At 44.9% G+C, this 24,454-nt stretch overlaps 1 protein-coding gene across 1 annotated transcript; it reads right to left on the bottom strand.

Annotated features, from left to right (window-relative positions):
- Positions 1–3,507: 3,507 nt before the first annotated feature.
- On the bottom strand, positions 3,508–24,193 carry gnao1b (guanine nucleotide binding protein (G protein), alpha activating activity polypeptide O, b; the record flags this gene model as incomplete). The annotated part of the gene is made up of 7 exons (XM_079496422.1): positions 3,508–3,847; positions 7,097–7,250; positions 10,662–10,791; positions 13,080–13,208; positions 16,576–16,736; positions 18,812–18,953; positions 24,189–24,193. 7 exons carry the CDS (start codon positions 24,191–24,193, stop codon positions 3,660–3,662), a joined length of 909 nt encoding a protein of 302 aa, XP_079352548.1. The 3' UTR covers positions 3,508–3,659.
- Between the last annotated feature and the right edge of the window lie 261 nt (positions 24,194–24,454).

Raw genomic sequence — 24,454 nt, 5'->3', positions numbered from 1 at the left:
CAAGCAAATGTTTGGTTGTTTTTTTTGGGCCACCATAATGCTTTTTCAATGGGAGCCACATGGTTTGACCAAACATTTTTGTTTGATGAGGGGGGAGGGGCAGAACAGCACCAGCAATCACCAATCAAACACAAATGTTTGATCAAACCATGTGACTCCCATTGGAAAAGCATTGTGGTGGTCCAAAAAAACGACCAAATATTTGCTTGATTGGTGTTTGGTACGTGTGGATGAGGCCTGAGTGATTTCTATGAACTATGCAAATTTTGCTGTGGATGGCTGTGTGGAATTGACATCCCCCCTCCCCCCCTTGCAAGTTACACTACGGATTTGTGGGCTGGGAAAAGAACTAGACACAACACACACTCACTCAAAGCATCAGTGTATGCTGTAGAGATAGACTTTGAAATAAAGTTTGCACTTTGAATTTTATATTATTATTATTGTGCTAAATTGTTGAAGAAACTTCTTGGGCCTAGATTAACAAAACCTCTTCGCAGACGTCGTGAGATTTGAATCCATCCACGAGGATTCCCTCAGAACACAGAAGTGTAATTTTGTAAGTGTGTCACAACGGGGGAGTTCTGGAGCTGTAAGTAAAGTGATTCAGGGAGGGAGTTACAGCGAGGAGCGCAGTGGGACTGTCGGTCTCTGCTGCCACGGGAACGGTACTGCGGTAATGAACATCATCTCCATTAGACTGACAGAAGCAGGTCAGACGCGCTCATCCAGCTCCGTCATTCAATATATGAATAGCTTCTTGTCTGCGCTGGCGATGATGGGACAATTTTAACCTAATAATTTTAGAGCCGCTGGGCTGGCTGGCTGCATGCACGCCGCCGCTGATCTCAGCCACCCGCTGCATTTCCCCAAGTGCTTGTCGTGCAATAGTGTGTGAGCTGTACACACTGACAGCTTTGTTAACGGGACGGGAACCCCTTTGGTGTTTTAAGCATTGTGTTATACTTTAGCTATTGAAAAATAGCAGATGTACAAGCTCATAGCGCGAGCTGCGCGGCACCGAGTGCTGCGTTAGCTACGAGCTTGTAGATCTGCTATTTCTTGGAAAAGAAATCTTGAAAATGTGGCGCAAATCTTTGAATATATATTCTTTCAGAGCGAACGTTTTTAACTTTAATATTGTTTTCTTTTGGGGGGATCCCTGGAACAACATATTTTCAGATAGGGGTCCGGGGCCAAATACAGATAATTCTAGGGGTCCTTGACATGAAAAGGGTTGAGCACCACTGACATAGAAACAGGTTTTTCAAAAAACGTAATTAATTTAATTAAAAAAAAAGTAATTTAATTGAGCCTAAATGGCTTAACAAGACAATATAATGAAGAGTTGAACAGGTTCATTCTTAGTTCTGCCTAATTTCTGTCTAACCTGGTTTAGAATCAACTCCAATGTTAAACATGGTTAACACGTCTTTGTTCAAATCAGTTAGTAAAATAACAAGTCAGAAAATAAGAAACTGTATTTGTAATTAAATAATTAAACTGTCCTAAAGATAAGGTAAATGGCTCTATAGAGAGGGGAGTTGCACCACTCAGTTCACACGGGTGTGATTTTACATTATCAACGAAAACTGTGCTTCTCGATAATCCGGAAAACCAAACGATAGCATCATCAATAAGAAGCTAATTACATTCCTGGTGTTTTGTACAGAGTCAAACAGACACAGCACGTAGTTAGGAAAAGTGTGGCTTTAATGTAAACACAACATTCGATTGGCTCAGCACAAACATTCCACATGAGAGCAACCAATAAAACTACAGGAGAATGGGTGGGGGTGCAGCACAAAAACATTCACAGTAAAAAAAAATCTGGTATAATCATAATATATATATACAGTACGGTGTTTTTAAGGTGAAAATGGAATAAAAGGATATGAAGAAGGAGTGATATGTGATAGATAGGAGTATACAGGAAGTGGGGTGGGGGGAATCATTTCTCAGGTGCACAGGTGAATAAATGGAGAGCTGTACTTCTTTTCCTCAATGAAAAGAGAAACGTGAACGACGAGGAATATGGTAGTGACCTGTTCACCTATCTGGGGGGGTCGAGGGGGGTTTAAACCTCATCCAGAGGAGACCCCCAAAAAATCATACCTCTCCTCATGCAGTGCCCTATATTTAACCAGAGTTGCACACATGAAGAATCAAGATATAGCAGAGGGGCGATTCTAAGACCCTCTCAAAACGTAGACTGGTATTCGCAGACCCCTAGATCGACAGGATAGGTAATAAATATGTGTGGCACGGGATTTTCAGGAGGTAGGAGGACGCATGAAGGTGGGGGCATGAGGTTTAAATAAATAAATAATTTGATGATAATAAAAATGAATGTGCCTTTTTTTTTTTTCAATAACGTGTGATTATTCTATAGCGCAACGAATGTGACCTATGATTTGTCTAATCCCCTCCGCAATCTGTCGTTCTCGGAAGGTTGACGCCGATATGACATTTCCCCCCCCCCCCCCCCCCCCCCCAGATATGATTGGTTGTTACTAGGCTTTTTTTCCACACTATACTACAGGAGGCCATCGGGACAGAACCGTCCCCTCTCGCTCCTCCTCCTAACGTCTTGAGTGAAAGAGAAGGACAATAATGGAGCCAGGCCTGGAGGCTGCTTTTACTGCACTGTACACGGAGCAGCCATGGACGCGTGCAAAGCAGCTTTTGAAAGCTAAATTAGCCTCCTTTCTTCAGCCATGACCATTAAGTGTGATTTGTACTCGGTCACGTGCCGCTGCCGCTCGTTGAAAATGGGCAAATCTACAATGTCACGAAGCATCACGCCGTGGCACGTTGTGACCTTGTAGATCGCTATTTTTGATGTGCTGTTTTTCGATGTGCGGCACGACACGCAAGCCAAGTATAAATCGTGCATTATTAGCCACGGTAAAGCCCGGTAAAGCGACTGCCCCTACACCAAACGGAGCTGCTCTGCAAAAACACAGCACCAGTGGTTATATTCAGCAGAGATCTCAATATCGAAAAAGGTTTCGTCGATCGAAATGTCATATTAAAAGGATGGACTATTCCAGCTCGTGGCGGCCACGGGACGTTGTGTGTCACTCGCAATGTTTTGCAGAAGAAGATGAGGGGCAGCCGGCGCCATCGCGCTATCCCAGAAGAAGATGAGGGGCAGCCGGCGCCATCGCGCTATCCCAGAAGAAGATGAGGGGCAGCCCGCGCCATCGCGCTATCCCAGAAGAAGATGAGGGGCAGCCGGCGCCATCGCGCTATCCCAGAAGAAGATGAGGGGCAGCCGGCGCCATCGCGCTATCCCAGTTGTCTAAATATACCCCCGGTGCCTACCCTAATCCAGCTTCATATCTATCGAGTTGTCGGTGCAATCAGCAACAGAACATGAAACATTCAATTAAAAACACATACAAAAAAACAAAATCGGATTGTATTATGAAATTAAATTAGGCAATAGGGGGAAACCAATAGAATCCAGCGTGGTGGTGTCTGACTGCAGCTCTTTGGGTCCACTCGGACATGTGTTAGATTTACATAGTTATGCGTTTTTATTTTTTTTTATTTTTTCGCTCTTTTTTTGTATTTAGTATCATCAAAATTATCATTATTATTAACACCTCATACGTCTCCATGACAACCCCTTCTGTGCTTTTAGACTGCAGGCCTCAATATAAGCCACACCCTCTAAGGTTGTTTGCGATAATGATGTCGGTGACGGCATCGAACACCACCTGGACGTTCTCCGTGTCCGTGGCACAAGTCAGGTGACAGTAGATCTCCTTGTTGGGGGAGCGGTTCTTGCTCTCGAACTGGACCTGGATGTATGCGGTGGCGTCATCGTAAGTGTTAGCACCTGGTGGTGGGACACAGAATCACAATCAGAATCATCTTTATTGTCGGGTACAGGCATAAGTTCCGACATACTAACAGTCTGACAGGCATTAAGTCTGACACCCGAACCCTAACCGAACCCTAACCCTAACCCCTAACCCTAACCCTAACCCTAACCCCTAACCGAACCCTAACCCTACCCCTAACCGAACCCTAACCGCAAGCACGACGCAACGCATGTCAGGCATTAAGTCTGACACCCTACCCCTAACCGAACCCTAACCGCAAGCACGACGCAACGCATGTCAGACCAACGCATGTCGGGAGACTTGCGCATGTCGGGAGACTTGCGCATGTCGGAGTCGGATAAGCGTGCGCACCCCCTTATGGTTACATCACAGTTTTACAAGTAAACAGGTGGGTGAAATTATTATTATTATTATTTTTCTTCCAAGAAACAAAGAGAAGAAGAGAGAGAGGGGGGGGGGGGGGGGGGGAGGGGTTAGGAGATCATAGCAAAATAAAAATTAAGCTTGTTCCACACAGCACACTCGTAGGGTCTCTCTTAGCAAATGTACAATAAATAAACAAATAAGGGGTTTCCAGATATACAAGCTTGTGTCACAGGCACAACCATAGGGTGAACACAGAAAGAGAGAGAGAGAGATGAAGCGCCAAAAGGACACACAACGCCAGTATCTGTCTGTTGTGCCATCTTAATCCATTACAGACCTTATGACATGCAAAAAAAGGGGGTAATCCGGCAATCTGATTAAATAAATGTTATGATGACGTCACACGTACAATACCCCCGCCCACCACAGAGGGAAGCCTTTTGTCTCCCTGGGTCTGCGCCCTGGGTCTCTCAGCCTGTACTGTGAGTATGAACGTTTAGCCTGGGTTTAGAGCATCTCAGTGGGGACACAGGGGGCTTGGTGACTGTGGGGGTTTAGAGCATCTCAGTGGGGACACAGGGGGCTTGGTGACTGTGGGGGGTTAGAGCATCTCATTGGGGACACAGGGGGCTTGGTGACTGTGGGGGTTTAGAGCATCTCAGTGGGGACACAGGGGGCTTGGTGACTGTGGGGCTTTAGAGCATCTCAGTGGGGACACAGGGGGCTTGGTGACTGTGGGGGGTTAGAGCATCTCATTGGGGACACAGGGGGCTTGGTGACTGTGGGGGTTTAGAGCATCTCAGTGGGGACACAGGGGGCTTGGTGACTGTGGGGGTTTAGAGCATCTCAGTGGGGACACAGGGGGCTTGGTGACCGCGGGACTCGAGTGTGATATTGCAACAGTTACCCTTAAAAAAACCCAACCCTTAAATGTCATTATAATTTATAACTAAGATATTCGATAGAAATTCATAATTCTTGAATGCCATATTTAGCCACTACGACGGCAAATGTCGCTAGCCTAACATTCGAAGCAGCGGAGAGGCAGAGTGGAGTTTTCAGGCTGTGACGTGATATTTTCGGGTCGTGTCAGAGCCCTTTTAAAGGGATAGTTCAGATTTTTTTAACTTAAGTTGTATGAAATACTTGACATTAATATAGTGGTTGCAACTGTATTAATTGATTGCCCGAGTCCTGTGGTGGGAGTTCTGCTCTGGTTTTGGTGAAATATCAAGTAGTTCCGGTCATTTTGTGGGGGGCACTGGGGGCCACGCAGTAAAAGTAAATTAATCCACAAAACTAACGTAATTTGTATTGTTGACCTATTTCTAAAATATTAGTGCAACTTCTGTTCTTTTTTTACCCCTCTATCACACAGAACTATGTTTTTTGTGTCCATATCACTACGCCCATAGTTCCATGTGATAGAGGGGTCAAAGTTGAACGAAAGTCGCGCTAATATTTTAGAAATAGGTCAACAATACAAATTACGTTCGTTTTGTGGATTCATTTACTTTTACTGCGTGGCCCCAGTGCCCCCCACAAAATGACTGGAACTACTTAATATTGACCAAAACCAGAGCAGAACTCCCACCATGGGACTCGGGCAATCAATTAATACAGTTGCAACCACTATATTAATGGCAAGTATTTCATACAACTTAAGTTAAAAAAATCTGAACTATCCCTTTAAGACCTAAGGCTAATTCTACAAATGCCCTCTAAATCAGTAGTTCTCACCCTTTCAAGATGAGATTTTAGCGTTCAAAAATAGCAGATGTGCAAGCTCTCAGTGCGTCACGCAGTGCGGCACTGCGTGACGCACTGAGAGCTTGCACATCTGCTATTTTTGAACGCTAAAATCTCAAATGAAACAGGCGCTTTCCTGGTTTTAATGTGAAAGGGAGATGAAAGCCTAGGCTGTTTGGGGGGTTGTATTCTGGTTCAGCTTAAAAACTAACGCAGGATAATTTAAAAGAAACAAAACCAAAAAAAAAACATGTCAGGCTGCATAAGTCTGAGCTTATAATACGATTAATAAAAGGTGTGTTCGTTTTTTAGCTGAGTGAAAGCATTTACTAGCCCGCCATGTTTTTTCTTTTTTTTACCCTGCTGTAGTTTAACCTGAGATGGAAAACAACAAAGTCGCCTTAAGAATTGTGTTCAACAGACGGGTTTAATACTTGGAGCTCCAATCGAACCCGACTCCCGCTCGCAACTACCGAAATCTCGACTGCTGAGCTAATCACGACACCCATGTTCAATTGTATCTGCAATACCTTCATTCCATACCGTCTGTCAACCAGTACAATACAATGTATACAATGCAAATTTGATGAAATATTGTTCCACTGGCTTATTATAATTTCTTGTTTTTAAATGCTGCTTGTTTAAACAAAGGGATGGTGTTATACAACGGCATATACCAGTGGTTTTCAACCAGTGGTCTGGGGACCACCAGTGGTCCTTGAGGGGGTTCAAGGTGGTACCCAGCTAAATGATGGAGAGTTGGTAACCATAATGGACCCTTAGATATTTAACTCTTGAGAGTGCAAAAGGGTCCATAGAATGTAGAAGAATTGTTATTTGGATCAACGTTTGCCTGTTATCTCTCCTAATGGTACCAACATCAATACAGCATGGAATTGTGGACAAAGATCTTAAAAAACGTTTTTAGTCTGAGGGTCTAAATGCCATCAAATGGTGGTCCGTGGCTCACGTGCTCAATGAATAATGGGCCTTGATATGAAAAAGGTGGAGAACCACTGGCGTATACTGTAAACGGGCCTTTGAAACAGAACCACTGGCGTATACTGTAAACGGGCCTTTGAAACAGAACCACTGGCGTATACTGTAAACGGGCCTTTGAAACTCACCTGTGTATTCAGGAAAACAGATAGTCAAGGGAGACTTCTTGATCTTCTCACTGAACAGATCCTTCTTGTTGAGGAAGAGAATGATGGAGGTGTCGATGAAGAACTTGTTGTTGCAGATGGAGTCGAAGAGCATGAGAGACTCATGCATGCGGTTCTGCCCGGGGGAAAAAGCACAGGGACAACAGTGAGAATAGTGAACAGCACAGGGACAACAGTGACTGAGTGGTGAACAGCACAGGGACAACAGTGACTCAGTGGTGAACAGCACAGGGACAACAGTGACTCAGTGGTGAACAGCACAGGGACAACAGTGACTCAGTGGTGAACAGCACAGGGACAACAGTGACTGAGTGGTGAACAGCACAGGGACAACAGTGACTCAGTGGTGAACAGCACAGGGACAACAGTGACTCAGTGGTGAACAGCACAGGGACAACAGTGACTCAGTGGTGAACGGAACAGGGACAACAGTGACTCAGTGGTGAACAGCACAGGGACAACAGTGACTCGGTGGTGAACAGCACAGGGACAACAGTGACTCGGTGGTGAACAGCACAGGGACAACAGTGACTCGGTAGTGAACAGCACAGGGACAACAGTGACTCAGTGGTGAACAGCACAGGGACAACAGTGACTCGGTGGTGAACAGTACAGGGACAACAGTGACTCGGTAGTGAACAGCACAGGGACAACAGTGACTCAGTGGTGAACAGCACAGGGACAACAGTGACTCAGTGGTGAACAGCACAGGGACAACAGTGACTGAGTGGTGAACAGCACAGGGACAACAGTGACTCAGTGGTGAACAGCACAGGGACAACAGTGACTCAGTGGTGAACAGCACAGGGACAACAGTGACTGAGTGGTGAACAGCACAGGGACAACAGTGACTCAGTGGTGAACGGAAAAGGGACAACAGTGACTCAGTGGTGAACAGCACAGGGACAACAGTGACTCAGTGGTGAACAGCACAGGGACAACAGTGACTCAGTGGTGAACAGCACAGGGACAACAGTGACTCAGTGGTGAACAGCACAGGGACAACAGTGACTCAGTGGTGAACAGCACAGGGACAACAGTGACTCAGTGGTGAAGGGACAACAGTGACTCAGTGGTGAACAGCACAGGGACAACAGTGACTCAGTGGTGAACAGCACAGGGACAACAGTGACTCAGTGGTGAACAGCACAGGGACAACAGTGACTCAGTGGTGAACAGCACAGGGACAACAGTGACTCAGTGGTGAACAGCACAGGGACAACAGTGACTCAGTGGTGAACAGCACAGGGACAACAGTGACTCAGTGGTGAAGGGACAACAGTGACTCAGTGGTGAACAGCACAGGGACAACAGTGACTCAGTGGTGAAGGGACAACAGTGACTCAGTGGTGAACAGCACAGGGACAACAGTGACTCAGTGGTGAACAGCACAGGAACAGTGACGGTGGTGTTTTGCAAAAGGGTGCCAATGTTTAAAGTTAGATATTGTTGTGTTTTTTCGTAAACCAATGCCCTCATTGATCATACTACGTAGCGTCACACAAAAGCATCCAAAGTAGCAGATCTGCAAGCTCAAAACCCCACCGCATACCATTTATTTTAATTTAGAGTAGACAACTATTTTCACATATTTTTTCCTAAGAATTTAGTCATTATACCAATCCATTACTCCAGGGTTCCCCAATTAATTTTCCTCGAGGGCCATATTTTGACTAGGGTACCAGGCTGGGGGCCGAGTCCGCACGCGTGAGGTCGAGGTAAAAAAAAATAATTTTCAGGGCAGGACCCCATTTGAAAAGGATGCCCAGTTTGACATGCATAGGCTACTGACCCCCATTTAATGCCATTTATATCTGGGACCCCCCCAAAAAAAACAAAAAAAAAACATTTTTTTTTGTTGAAATTCTTCCGCGGGCCGCCAGGGGGCGCTCCGCGGGCCGCAAATGGCCCGCGGGCCGCCTATTGGGGAACCCTGCATTACTCTGTACTGCTGCCACTAGGGTAACTACTGGCTCACCTGCCACTGCCAGTGAGGAGCCCCCAACGGGAGGAAATGAAATGAAATGAAATGAAATGAAATGAAATGAAATGAAATGATGAAATGAAATGATTACTATATTTACCCAGGGTATCTGGGCTAAGCTCAAGAACTTGTTTCCAGCCAGGCCCTGCTCATAGAACATTTCATCGTAGTGGTTCAATGCCTTGTTCAAGGGCACTTCAGCGGTGGTAATTTTAACGTGTCGGACCGCTGATTCGAACTGGCGACCTTCCGGTATCAAGACCGCTCCGCAATCCGTTCGGCCACCGCTGCCACAAGACATAGTGCCTCTGTCCTACTCCTCTTGTCTCTTGTCTTTAAGAGTCACTAGCGCACCCTCAGGTGCGTGTGTTCAACAATTTTGTTATTATCGCACAGTGATTATAACCAGTTTAACTGTAACTTTAATATCATGGTGGTTTCTAAGTATGTGTAGCCCAGGGAGGTAGACATTGGCGATCTTGCATTATAGAAGGGTCGGTGTCAGGGGAAAAACTGTCCACATTTTGCAGGTGTGCTAGAGCGGTGCGCGTGGGGCCCCTACAGCGGTGCCTGTTGGGCACTGGCCTACTTGGAACGATGCAAGTTGGAAATGCATGGCCCACCCAGATATTATGTCTGTGTCCCTTTTACGCCCATATATGTTCTTTGTTCTTTGTCAGGCATGCCCAGATATGGAGTGTTGTGATGTCAGAACAGGCCAGCTCCACATATGGACCCTGGTCAGGGGCCCTGTCCAGACCCCATGCAGAGGCCTTTTGTGGCGGTTCTGGACAACCGTGGGTCCGGCCCGAGTCGACACTGGGCACGGTGTCACCCTGTGGTGACGTGGAACGCGTCTTACGCGTGTGTCTAATTTGAAGTCGGTGGGACGAACGGTTCCCGAGTTACGTGGATTACACACAGACAGAGACTTGGTGCATTTATAGATAGATCTGGATCATGTCTTGTTTACAGTCTATGCTCACAACGCATTGCAATGCAAGTTCGCAACATGTTTTGAAAAGGTTTGACATTTTTTCCCCCTATACTGACATGTCCAAATCCGTGTTATAGGGACGCTATGGTTCACCCATTTAGGCCTGACCTAAAAAATAGCAGACCTACAAGCTCATAGCGCGTGGCGCGCTATGAGCTTGTAGATCTGCTATTTTTGAGTGGTGCCACTCCAACAACTGGCTTTGTACCCGTGTACCCGTGTTTGTTCGTACCAAAAAAACGAGCATGGTTGCTATGGTTAGCAACCAAAAAAAAGAGCATGGTTGCTATGGTTAGTATGTGACGTCCCTGACATCACAGATATCACGTCAGAGTGAATCAATCTCTATATAATCAATCTTTATAGTTATTCCTCAACAGATGTTAGGCACTAATGTACAGTAACTATAACAATAAATGTGTAGTTGCACCACTCAGTTCACACAGGTGTGATTTTTCAATAGCTAAAGCATAACAAAATGCTTAAAACACCAAAAAGGGTTAACATGCCCCCCCCGCAAAAAAAGTACTATGACTGAGACTCACGGTCGTTTCGTCCTCGTGGAGTACTTGGTCGTAGCCACTCAGCGCCACGCAGAAAATAATGGCCGTCACGTCTTCAAAGCAGTGGATCCACTTCTTCCGTTCTGACCTCTGACCTCCCACGTCAAATAACCTGACAGGAGAGAGGGGTTGGACAGCGTTATAGAAAGCCATTGGAAGTAAAGTATCAATACTACAATGCAGAAATACTCTGTTACAAGTACACGTCTGATATTCAGAATTTACTTGGATAAATGTACAAAGGTATTGACATAAAAATGTACTTAAAGGAGCATTCAGTGATTTGGGTGATTTGGAAAACCACCCAGTCCACCCCGGTAACAAAATGTGCACATGCACACTCTACAGTGGGGGGAAGTGCAACAGGCCAACAGCATGTGCACCAAGGCCCGCCCCCACTCGATCATGATTGGAGGAAGGCCCCTCTCATCCTGATTGGATGAAGGCTTTGCCACCCGCCACCAAAACTGAAACTAGGGTTTTTGACCCCAGGGGCTCACTGGGGACAGGGAGGAACTCCTTATATGGTCAGCACACTCTATAGTAGGGAGGATTATCCAGAAAAAAATAAAAAATAAGTGATATTTGAATTAAGTCAAATCACTGAATATACCTTTAAATACCAAAAGTAAAAGTTATCGTTGTGCACAAATCTTCCATTTCTCTCTTCCATCTGACCTCATCAAACCCTGTACAGTCAAGACATGCTCCATATATGGCCAGTACAGAATTAATTCCATATGTTGATCTGAACTCCCATGCCAAAGCGCCAGCACTCGCCCAGCAGTTTGCTGTCACTCAGGCGGATGAGTGCACGTGACCTCTCCCTAATTTTCACCGTTATAGAAAACCTACAAATCGTGGGAGGAGTTAGTTTCTGACAACATGAGCTGATGTTGTCTGGAGCTACTGTACATATATAGCGACAATAGGGATGGGACGATAATCATAAAAACACCGCTCACAATGAATCGTATAATGGAAATTGTCCTCCGTCATATACTGTCTGATACACTATGATGCTGCAAATTCATGAGGAATGTCCCTCACTCAGGGTCCCAAATTGTAACTCACCAGTGCTTCATTTGCAGTCAAAACACTGCTACCCAAATGCGGGTAAATGTACATTTTGTTGAGTAAGTCACCCATAAGAAAATACACCTCACTAATGTACTCAAGTAAAGTATCCGGTGTTAAATTGTATTTAAGTATCACAAGTACAAGGGTCAAAAGTAAACGTATAATAAGTAGAGAAGTAGTAGTACTTCTCTACTTCTCAGTTCTCACTACTTTAAGAATAATGGGGCTTTCAAGTGGTTCAGCATTTTCTTTACCCACCATATAGCTGGGTGACACATCACCATATAGCTGGGTGACACATCACCATATAGCTGGGTGACACATCACCATATAGCTGGGTGACACATCACCATATAGCTGGGTGACACATCAACATACAAGCGCACAACAGATGAGTTCTGAGTGCAGTTCATCCATCACAAACCATCCATTTGTAGCTATTGTTGGGTCTTGGTGTTGTCCATTTGTCCACCAAAGAATAATTTACCAGGATTTTCCCCATCTTCCATCTTCTCCATCTTCATCCACTTCAAACACAATCATAAGGCCTTGTGCTCGTATCCCCTGTGTTCTCAGAAACCCTTCGTTCATGTAAACACTTCACCTTTCCAGCCTGCCTCCAAAAATATGCTTCCATATTTAGATATGTCAGTATGTTCTGTGCACAGAACATACTGACATATCTAATATCAAAATCTAAGCCTGTGCACTATAAAGGAATGGCACAGAAATGGTCCTATCAAACATCAAAATGGATTAAAGCATGCCCTAAGTTACCATATTGGACATATTGCCATTGTTGTGTCCTATCGGACCTAGGTATACTGTATATATAACCCACAAAGAAACTGTGGTTAACCATTAACATTTTGTTCATTTCTGTCGTCAAGGTGAACGTTCCCCCCCAGAATAGAAATGCTGGGGGATCAAGTGGTTTACAAAAGTGGCATTTTAAGTTCATGTCATTTAATACAACGGTTAAAAATATTATTACCGGTATTATTATTTATTTTTTTGCTTTTACTCAGACAGCCTCCACACGGATCCGACGCACACACGGCTGCGTGCACTCTAGTCCACGATCTTTGAGACCATATAAAACTCTAACCTCTGATCACGCTAAGAAAGTGAATCCACCGCGCATCGATGCATAATATTGCATATATAGCCTAGAATGAGAATGTGGCTCAAATATGGAGGGCTATCACTTCCGGGGCGGGCGGAAGTAACCTGTCTTGTAAGCTTATAACACGGATTTCTCTGGCACTAGCGCCATGCTTTGGCGTGGAGGGCTGGGAGATAACGTGCTAAGTTCAGTACCTGAAGTGTAGGTTCTTGAAGGTGAAGTGGGTCTCGACGATGCCGGTGGTCTTCACTCGGGTTCGCAGAATGTCCTGCTCTGTGGGCTGGTAATCTGGTGATCCGATACGCTCTAGACTGTCCAGATAGCTGAACACACGCACGCACAAACAGACACGCACACACACACGACATGCTCAGATCACATCGCAAAACCTTCTTACATTGTGCAGTACCTAATATTATGTACCTATAGTTGTAAATATAGTTGCTGTCCTTAGTGGCGGGAATTGAGGCTGAACACGGGCATTGACTGAATGAATTAGTGGGGAGTGTGGTTTCCTATAGGCCATATAATACAGTACATATTGTGATGTCACTGTATAATATATTGTCCAATTGTCCATTCATATAATACTTTTTTGAGCCTAAATTTGAGGCGCCGAAAAATGCTTGTGTATGGAGCCAAAATTGGTGCTGAGGTTGGTCGCTGTGATTGGCTAGAAGGTGTACCATTGGCTGAGCATCTCATAATGAGTGTGCCACAGGGGACACCCGTTATTAAATATAAATGGCAGATAGAGAAATGTCATCAGACATTGCGCAACACTCATAATGACATTTCCCCCTTCTCCTCAGTGGCTGGAGACCAATCATTTTAGTCTCCAGCTGAAATTGGACGGAAATTGTCACTGTGATTGGCCGTTGTGATTGGCTGTGATTGGAAGGTGCACCATTCTGCGCTGTGATTGGGTGAGCATCGCCACAGGGAAGTGAGGGAACACCCGTTATATATAAGTGGCAGATATTCTGTGCTCAAATGTTGAGGACCGCTGAGCCACGGCCCAGGCCATGTCTAAGTAGGTTAATATATATATATATTAACCACTGAGCCACGGCCCAGGCCATGTCTAAGTAGGTTAATATATATATATATTAACCACTGAGCCACGGCCCAGGCCATGTCTAAGTAGGTTAATATATATATATATTAACCTACTCAAGTATATTTATGGGTGTGCCCATATCGTCATATCACCAAACGGGTATGGACTAGTTTTATTAGATTAATAGTTGATAAGAGGTATGATTTATTAATAAGTGAATAACATAGTTATTCCTAGTCCTTTTCGAAGATTTCATTTGTGTTGAGTTTAGTTTTATGTTTGAAATAAAATTGATTGATAGAATTACGGGTTTCTTTTGCAGTTTACTGCATTGTTTCTCAAAGTGGGGTCTGGGGACGCCCAGGGGTCCTTGGGGGGATTCCAGGGGGTCCCGAATCCCCAGCAAATGAATATAGTGTCACAATCATTTGAACCACTTTATCCATTTATGTTATGTAGTCAAAAATAGCAGATCTACAAGCTCACAGCACGTCACTTCACCGCTCTGCAATAATATATTGCTAAAAGTTTGGAAAATCCAGAATCATTTTGGATTTTCTTTACATAAATCTTCTCTTCTGGGGGTCCCTGGCACAAAAGAGAGCCCCCAGGGGCTCCATTGAAAGAGAGCCCCCAGGGCTCCATTGAAAGAGAGCCCCCAGGGGCTCCATTGAAAGAGAGCCCCCAGGGGCTCCATTCCAAAAGAGAGCCCCCAGGGGCTCCATTGAAAGAGAGCCCCCAGGGGCTCCATTGCCAAAGAGAGCCCCCAGGGGCTCCATTGAAAGAGAGCCCCCAGGGGCTCCATTGCCAAAGAGAGCCCCCAGGGGCTCCATTGAAAGAGAGCCCCCAGGGGCTCCATTGCCAAAGAGAGCCCCCAGGGGCTCCATTGAAAGAGAGCCCCCAGGGGCTCCATTGCCAAAGAGAGCCCCCAGGGGCTCCATTCCAAAAGAGAGCCCCCAGGGGCTCCATTGCCAAAGAGAGCCCCCAGGGGCTCCATTGAAAGAGAGCCCCCAGGGGCTCCATTGAAAGAGAGCCCCCAGGGGCTCCATTGCCAAAGAGAGCCCCCAGGGGCTCCATTGAAAGAGAGCCCCCAGGGCTCCATTGAAAGAGAGCCCCCAGGGGCTCCATTGAAAGAGAGCCCCCAGGGGCTCCATTCCAAAAGAGAGCCCCCAGGGGCTCCATTGCCAAAGAGAGCCCCCAGGGGCTCCATTGCCAAAGAGAGCCCCCAGGGGCTCCATTCCAAAAGAGAGCCCCCAGGGGCTCCATTGCCAAAGAGAGCCCCCAGGGGCTCCATTGCCAAAGAGAGCCCCCAGGGGCTCCATTCCAAAAGAGAGCCCCCAGGGGCTCCATTGAAAGAGAGCCCCCAGGGGCTCCATTGCCAAAGAGAGCCCCCAGGGGCTCCATTGCCAAAGAGAGCCCCCAGGGGCTCCATTGCCAAAGAGAGCCCCCAGGGGCTCCATTCCAAAAGAGAGCCCCCAGGGGCTCCATTGCCAAAGAGAGCCCCCAGGGGCTCCATTGAAAGAGAGCCCCCAGGGGCTCCATTCCAAAAGAGAGCCCCCAGGGGCTCCATTGCCAAATACATCAATTTGAAGGTCCTTGACATGAACATGTTTGAGAGCCACTGGTTTACTGCACACAATGTGAGTTGCAGTGGTGGATAGTAAGTACATTTACTTAAGTACTGTACTGTACTTAAGTACAATTTTGAGGTATTTGTACTATATTTGAGTATTTCCTATTTTCAATACTTTTACTTCACTACATTCCATTCCATTCCACTACATTTCAGGTCCAAAATTTGTACTTTTACTCCAATTCCGGACTTTTACTTATAACAGAGTATGTCCATATCACTTTTACTTAAAGACGTAGGGAAATGTCCACCATATCCATGGTCATCATACCTAACAATCTATGCCAAAACAATGGGACATTTTCCATTCTTGTGTATCAAAAGTCCATAAACATCCAATTGTAATTACTTCCTTTGAACGAAAACGTGCTGTCCCACATGAATAAGAATTAAGCTTGATTTCATTCACCTGTTTGATTCCCATATCTGCGTCTGGTTTTGATTACAGAACTACTCAGTTTTTAAAGGCGTAGTGAAATGAAATTAAATGAAACGTTTTTCACACTTTTAGACCATATCCGTGGTCATCATCCATATCCGTGGGCACGGAACTTAAAAATAAAATGCCCACCATTTCTGTTTCACTACACCTTTAATCTCATTCAAGATAACGTCCAGACAGACTATTACTTATTTTAAACGTAATCAGCATGCTAAAATATTTATCTGAAAACATTATAGGTTAGAAATAAGCAACAAGCTTTGCTGCCTGTCTCCCTGTGACTTTGTAAACAAACAAACTGCACGTGCTTGCACGCGTCACGCATATAGCGGAGCTACATCCCATGGCCTGAAGGGATACGACGCTCTGATTGGTTCAAAAACACACAGCTTTCCGTTTCAGAGTGAAACTTCAAAATAAAATGCCCCAAAAAGCCATTGCACCCCGTCTTTAAGTAAAAATTGTGAGTACTTTTTTTCCACCACTGTTGAGTTGTGTGTCACACTGTGTGTATGTATCTGACCACCCATCTATAGCAGTGTCACTATCACTCACTACTGGGCGGAGTCATTGAGCTGGTATTCTCGGGCGCGGCTGAAGCACTCCTTGAGTCCACTGTCGGTCCAGACGTTCTTCATGGCGGTCAGCAGCTCCGCAGAGTAGGCCTCTGTGTCCTCCATGCGAGTGACCACGTCATTAATCAGCTTAGCATCCGCCTGGACACACACACACACACACACACGCACACGCACACACACACACCAGATAAGCTCAGAAGGCGTAGCAATGTGATGCTTTGTGAACTTGAAGATTGGCTAATTTAAAGGTATATTCAGTGATTTCACTTAAAGCTGCTATAAGCAATAATATGTCAACATTTTAATGACCTTTTTATTTTTTATTTTTTTGGTATTCAGACAGCCAGCAATGGGTAGAACGCTCCCAAAAAATGTTTGTCTCTGTGACACATCTAGGGGCCGCAATCTGCATTCAAAGATGTTCCTAGAAGCTTTGTCATTGGTCGAAAAAAACCCGGTCGCAATGACTAACCAATCAGGAAGCAGACAGGCAAATCGACCAATGACAAAGCTTCTAGGAAACTCTTTGAATGCAGATTGCAGCCCCTAGATGTGTCACATGCAGAGACTAATTTTTTGGGAGCGTTCTACCCATTGCTGGCTGTCTGAATACCAAAAAAATATATAAAGGTCATTAACATTCGTTTTGCACGAAAAACACTTTAAGCCTAGAAACTAATGCTTGGAATAGGCCTATCTCACAGCCCGCTTTCCACGCCCACTTCCGGTAAATAGTGGTGTCTTTAACATTAGCATTTACACGTTTTTTTCTCTGGAGAATCTAAGTACATTTTCTAATGTAAAAATGTGACAGACCAATATTATTATGAAGCAAACAAGATGGTAAATCAGCTCGAACAGATAGAACAAACCTTACCTTGAGAAAACAAAAGTTGTAGACTTCTTAAATTACCTCTGTTAACATGTAGCGTCTATGGAGTGACGTCACGCTATCACCACTAACCCCGAAAGGGGGCGTATTAAGGGGGGCGGGGAAATTCTGTGAGATAGGCTTATGGATTCCGAATCATGAAAACACCATAGTTTGACCCCTAGTTTGGCCATAGACCCCCTAGTTTGGCCCTAGCCACTTGCCCAATATGCCCAAATGTGCTGACCTCATCACATTTGTGATGACGGCTATGGCCATCTTTAGCCCAAGGAGTGTTTTTCGTGCAAAACTAATGCTTGGAATGGATTCAGAATCATGAAAACACCCTAGTTTGACACGTCACAAGCTACTTAAAGCATAATGAAATTTAGAACATGTTGCCTTATAATGGTTTTATGGTACCCCAACTTTCAGCAGCTGTCAAAAATCCCCCTATAGGCTGGTTGAATATAAACCAATGTGGGATATGTTAGTAGACACCTTTACAAACACATTGGCGAAGAAAATTATTGGTAAGAAATTTATTCCCAGATTTTATTAATATCCCCTGACTAACCAGCGGCATTTCTTTTTTGCTTCTGAAGCTGTTTTAGCTGCAGTACCACAATGTTCTGAGGTGATGGGGGCGCTGATATGCATATTATTTTATCATTGAGACATTTACTGATGGTAGATAAACCCAGGGTTGTTTCCATTCCATCCAAATCAACAATGGCAGACATTGTAAACAAAGCGGAAATGCAGATTTGGAACTGAAGACTGAAGAGGAATAAGTAGGGCGATACAGATGACATCACGCATACGACCAAATCAGTTGAGCTGTTCCTGACAGCAATTTCCATAAAAGCCCCTAAATGATGAGAGAGAGCCTGATTGTTCAAAATTGCGTATTTGTGGGGATAGAAAACACATAAGGGAGCCCAAAAAACCCCAGCAATCTTTGACAAGTTGAATTTCATGTTGTAGGACCTTTAACCTTTCATGTTGTAGGACCTTTAACCTTTCATGTTGTAGGACCTTTAACCTTTCATGTTGTAGGACCTTTAACCTTTAATGTTGTAGGACCTTTAACCTTTCATGTTGTAGGACCTTTAACCTTTAATGTTGTAGGACCTTTAACCGAAGCAAATTCAAAATAGTCTTTGGGAATCCAGTCAAATACGTATCGGGTTTAAGTGGTTAATGCATGAATTCCTTGGCTAACTCAAACAATGTGAGCCCAGGCCTTGGAGGAAGTGTACAGGACAGTGCCATTTTGACATCCACTTTAATTGAAGAGGTGCGACAGATTAAACCCGTCCGAGAACAAACTATGACTAACCTTTCTGTCCTTGTCTCCGAACTCGATGCCCAGGGAGTCCATGGCTCGCAGGATGGCTGCCAAGCTCTGGATGGTGTTGCTGTAGACCACGGGTTTGTACTGCTTCACGTCGTCCCCAGAGAAGCCATCTTCATGGATGATCCTGAACACACAGCATACATTAGCACAGAGTCTGCACTGGAGCCACAAACAGTTCAGGCTGCCACCCCCCAAAAATCATCATATTTGAACTGGGGACCCCCTCAAAAAAATCATCATATTAACTGGGAACCCCCCAAAAAAACATCATATTTGAACTGGGGACCCCCCCAAAAAAATCATCATATTTGAATGAGAACCCCCCAAATAAATCATCATATTTGAACTGGGGACCCCCCAAAAAATCATCATATTTGAATGAGGACCCCCCCAAAAAAATCATCATATTTGAATGAGGACCCCCCCCAAAAAAAATCATCATATTTGAATGAGAACCCCCCCAAAAAATCATCATATTTGAATGAGGACCCCCCCCCCCAAAGAAATCATCATATTTGAACTGGGGACCCCCCAAAAGAATCATCATATTTGAATGAGAACCCCCCCAAAAAATCATCATATTTGAATGAGGACCCCCCCCCCCCCCCCCCCCCCCCCCAAATAAATCATCATATTTGAACTGGGGACCCCCCAAATAAATCATCATATTTGAACTGGGGACCGCCCCCAACCTGCCCCCAACCAAGGGCTTGGAATTCTTAGCATTACGTTTGACTCGGTTCCACAGATAAATATTGTGAAAATAGCCGAACTAAGCTCACAACGCCTCGCACTGCGATTTAAAAGCCAAGCTTGAAGATCGGGCATTTTCAAAATATTTGCCTCTTTCTTACGTAATATTTGACAATTTGCCCAATTTGGTATTAAAAAGGTCTTAAAGGTTAATTACATTTTGACTTTAGAAATGTGCATGTATACCCTGTGTACACGTAGCCTAACAGTATGCTGGTCTGCATGTCCCTGTGTACACGTAGCCTAACAGTATGTTAATATGCATGTTTACTGTTGAGTGAGAACAATGTTGCACATTAAGCTAACCATCTGGGGGCCCAGTCTGGTAACCACTGTACTAACTAGACCAGGGGTTTTCATTTTGACGACCCGTTAGGGTCCATTTGGTCCCATTTGTATACTCTCAGAGTTACAGACCCATAAGGCTCCATTTGGTTCCAAACTATCATTTAGCTGGGGACCCCCTGGAACTCCCTCAAGGACCCCTGGGGGTCCCCGGACCCCACTTTGGGAACCACTGACCTATGATGACCGTCCATGTAGTCATTTATTTACAAGTTGGAGGTCAAGATATTCAACAGAAAAAGGGAGTTACAATCTCTAGAGGGAAGTGTAACCAGATTGTCTGCAGGTTGAGTCATAATTATTAGGAAATGATTAGTAGTCAATGGACCATTGGTTGAGAAACAGTGGGATTAAGATGTATACACATGATGCATAGCAAGTGTTACAAAAGCACTAATCTTAGCCCATATCCCCACCCAACACTACAGTGAGTGGTCCCCATATCCCCACCCAACACTACAGTGAGTGGTCCCCATATCCCCACCCAACACTACAGTGAGTGGTCCCCATATCCCCACCCAACACTACAGTGAGTGGTCCCCATATCCCCACCCAACACTACAGTGAGTGGTCCCCCCCACCCAACACTACAGTGAGTGGTCCCCATATCCCCACCCAACACTACAGTGAGTGGTCCCCATATCCCCACCCAACACTACAGTGAGTGGTCCCCATATCCCCACCCAACACTACAGTGAGTGGTCCCCATATCCCCACCCAACACTACAGTGAGTGGTCCCCATATCCCCACCCAACACTACAGTGAGTGGTCCCCCCACCCAACACTACAGTGAGTGGTCCCCATATCCCCACCCAACACTACAGTGAGTGGTCCCCATATCCCCACCCAACACTACAGTGAGTGGTCCCCATATCCCCACCCAACACTACAGTGAGTGGTCCCCATATCCCCACCCAACACTACAGTGAGTGGTCCCCATATCCCCACCCAACACTACAGTGAGTGGTCCCCATATCCCCACCCAACACTACAGTGAGTGGTCCCCATATCCCCACCCAACACTACAGTGAGTGGTCCCCATATCCCCACCCAACACTACAGTGAGTGGTCCCCAGGTTGATTCTAAGGCAGGGTGGTGGTCCCTCCTTAACACCCAACACTACAGTGAGTGGTCCCCAGGTTGATTCTAAGGCAGGGTGGTGGTCCCTGGTTAACAATCAGAATCAGTTTAAAACCCCCAAACTATATACCAATGGTAATGTTTCTATTCTTAATCATGTTATTTGCAAGCAAACAAATAAATACAATTAATCACCAATAACTTTGCCTTAAAGCACTATTGAAAAATAGCCAATCTACAAGCTCAAGAACACACATTAGCAGTACACAATTTCTCAACCCGTGGTCGACGGAATAACTACAGTTAGTCCATGGGAAAATGTTTTAAATGTTAATGTTAATATATTGTTCACAGAAAAGAATATGTGCACATCTGGACATCAAGGCATCAAGGCGAGGATCAAACATTCTCACACTGTTTTAAGCACCAAATAATGTACTGCCGCAAGGTTTTGACCCTTTTAGGTCTTCAGCAGCCAAATATGATGATATTAGCCTGATGAAGATATATATATATATATATATATATATATATATATATATAGACACATGGATCACTTACTTCCTTGACTACAATTCCCATAATGCTTTGGTGCACTGCTCCTCCTTGTGGATAGGGGGAGGGCTGCCTTACTGAGACAACATGTAGTCCACGAAGTAAGTGAGCCCAGTGTCCATGATATCAGAGACACTGGGCAGAAATCTAAAATATTTAAAACCACATATTACACACATCAAGACCCCTAGGAAAGTGTTCTAAATCTTCTAAACGTCATTAACATGACATATTTTGTAAGTGTCCCTTTAAAGGAGGCATGACACAGCCCGGAAATATCACTATGATACTGTACATCAAGTACATGTTGCAATGAGGTCACGAAGCAGTCTGGGGCATATTGTATTTTTCCCTACTGTATTGATACGGCTCCTCCCACCAATTGATATTAAAGGCATGAAAAGGCACAATCGGCATGCTGGTACTTCAGACCAGAAGGTGTCAAAATTGCAATTGGTGGGAGGTGGTGCCGAATGAGTTGATGACGGTAATGTACATCCTCGAGTGTAATGTTGCGATTATACCACAGTTACCCTTAAAACTAAGATATTCAATTTTTAATGACAGATGTAGCCACTACGACCGAAAAAGTCCCGTGTAAACACCTAGCTTAGCTAGTAGTAGCCACTGCCTGCGGGTACAGCCCATCACAGCTGTTTTTGAGGGGCGCCAACATTGAAGACAAAAGTGAGGACGCAAATTGTATATACACCAGGAAGACATATTTGCATATTATAACCGCATCTGGGGGTCTATTGGAGTAATAGACCTCTAGAGAGACACGAACCTCTGACATGGAGAAAGACGACTGTGGTTGTTCCGTTTCTTGGTTGGACAAAAAAAAATCCTTTCTCTCCATCCACTACCACTGAAATAATAGCTTAACCCTATGCCCAGCTTTCCGGGTTTGTGTGAACACAAACATTGGCTTGTGATTGGCTGATCACCCCATATTGATTATTTGATTGGCTGAGCAAAGTATATGTAAGACGGAAAAGTGAGGGCGCAAATTGTGATTGGCCAGAATGAGATGATGTATGAGGCTAAGAGTGCCCTTCACTTCACACTGGTGTGATTTTATTTATGTTTTGATTGGGTTGTGCGGTGATGCTCGTTTGAAGCACGGGTAGAGAGCTATTCCAACAATCAGATTGCTTCCTGTAAACTACCTGGTGTAATATAAGTATATTTGCACTCAAACATATTAGTTTTATCCACATTGTTCATGTGAAATAGTTTGTTTATGCTCATTTATTGAACTTAAGAGAAACGCTACGCTATGTGTGTCCCGGGGGGGCTGAGCCTGAATCCTGGCCGGGGACAAGGCACCTCGAGCCAAGGGGATGAGTGCGGGTGCCAGAGGAGAGGAGAGGAGAGGAGAGGAGAGGAGAGGAGAGGAGAGGAGAGGAGAGGAGAGGAGAGGAGAGGAGAGGAGAGGAGAGGAGAGGAGAGGAGAGGAGAGGAGTGCCAGAGGAGAGTGGCACTTATAGAGTGTGATATTGAGATAATGCAACAGTTACCCTAAAAACAAATTATTACATTTTAATGCCATATTTAGCCAGTATGAATGCAAATCTGCCATCCAAATGACTAGCCTAACCCTAACCCTATAAGCCTAGTAGCCCGTGCTCAGTGCGCCGCGTCGCGTGGGTTTTCAGACTGTGCTCAGTGCGCCGCGCCGCGTCGCGTGGGTTTTCAGACTGTTGCGTTTTCAGAATGTACATTATCATAGTGATATTTTCGGGGCGTGTCATTGGACCTTTAATTCATGAGAAAACACAAAAGGTTTGAATTATGGAAATAAAAGGTTTCTGCTCGACAGCAACGACACACACACACACACACACACACACACACACACACACACACACACACACACACACACACACACACACACACACACACACACACACACACACACACACACACACACACACACACACACACACACACACACACACACACACACAGTTGTAGGGAGGTGGGGTGATCATCTAATGGTCAACAGCGCAAGATAAAAATGCTTTGGGTGTTGGTGTCTGGGTTCTCAGCATCCACATTATCTCTACCAAGGTTACTATATCATTATTTGTTAATTCAGTTGTTTAATTAATTTCTAAAGATCTGTAGATCTGCTTGTAGCCCTATAGCACATAGAATGAGATGCATAAGTCAATCTGAGAACCCATCGTCAAAAACATAAAGGGGAAATCAGTGTCCTCTTTTCCAGAGAGACTACATTGATTAACCACTCTATAGTATCCTTAACCAATTTTGGTGTTTTAAACGTTATGTTATAATTTAGCTATTGAAAAATAGCAGATCTACAAGCTCATAGCGCGCCACCGAGTGGCGCGCTACGAGCTTGTAGGTCTGCTATTTTTGAAAAATCAAAGAACCACGGACAGGTTTTTCAAAAACTGTCAGGATGTAGATGACACTTTTAGAATCTGATCTCAGGTCAAAATGCGTTAACAAAACAGGTCTCCACACACACTGTGCTCCACAATTTGTCTTGGTTCATATTTGCATATGTATACTCACATGTATGCCTTTTATTTTCCCAATTAATGTATAGAATTTTCAACAGTAATAGTAGATGTATTTTACAGCAGTGGACTGACCTCATGCTTCCTTCTATGCATGAGGAGTCCAAGCCACTTCTTTTTTACCTGACAAGGGGGAGTTTCCAACTCCCTCCACACAGAAAGGCCCTTTCAGCCAACCCCACCTATATAGGGTATGGACGCCGATGACACGGAGGAGAGGACACGCCCCCAGCGCCCCAGTGGGATTCAAAGCCAGGACCTTCTAGCTGTGAGGCGACAGCGCTACCGACTGCGCCACCGTGTCCCCGAGAATAAATACATACTGGAATGAATATCACATT

The sequence above is a fragment of the Electrona antarctica genome (genome assembly GCF_951216825.1).
Source record: "Electrona antarctica genome assembly, chromosome: 3".
Classification (NCBI taxonomy): Eukaryota; Metazoa; Chordata; class Actinopteri; order Myctophiformes; family Myctophidae; genus Electrona; species Electrona antarctica.
The sequence above is the reverse complement of the archived record's forward strand: the minus strand, read 5'-3'. Positions and strand labels throughout refer to the sequence as shown.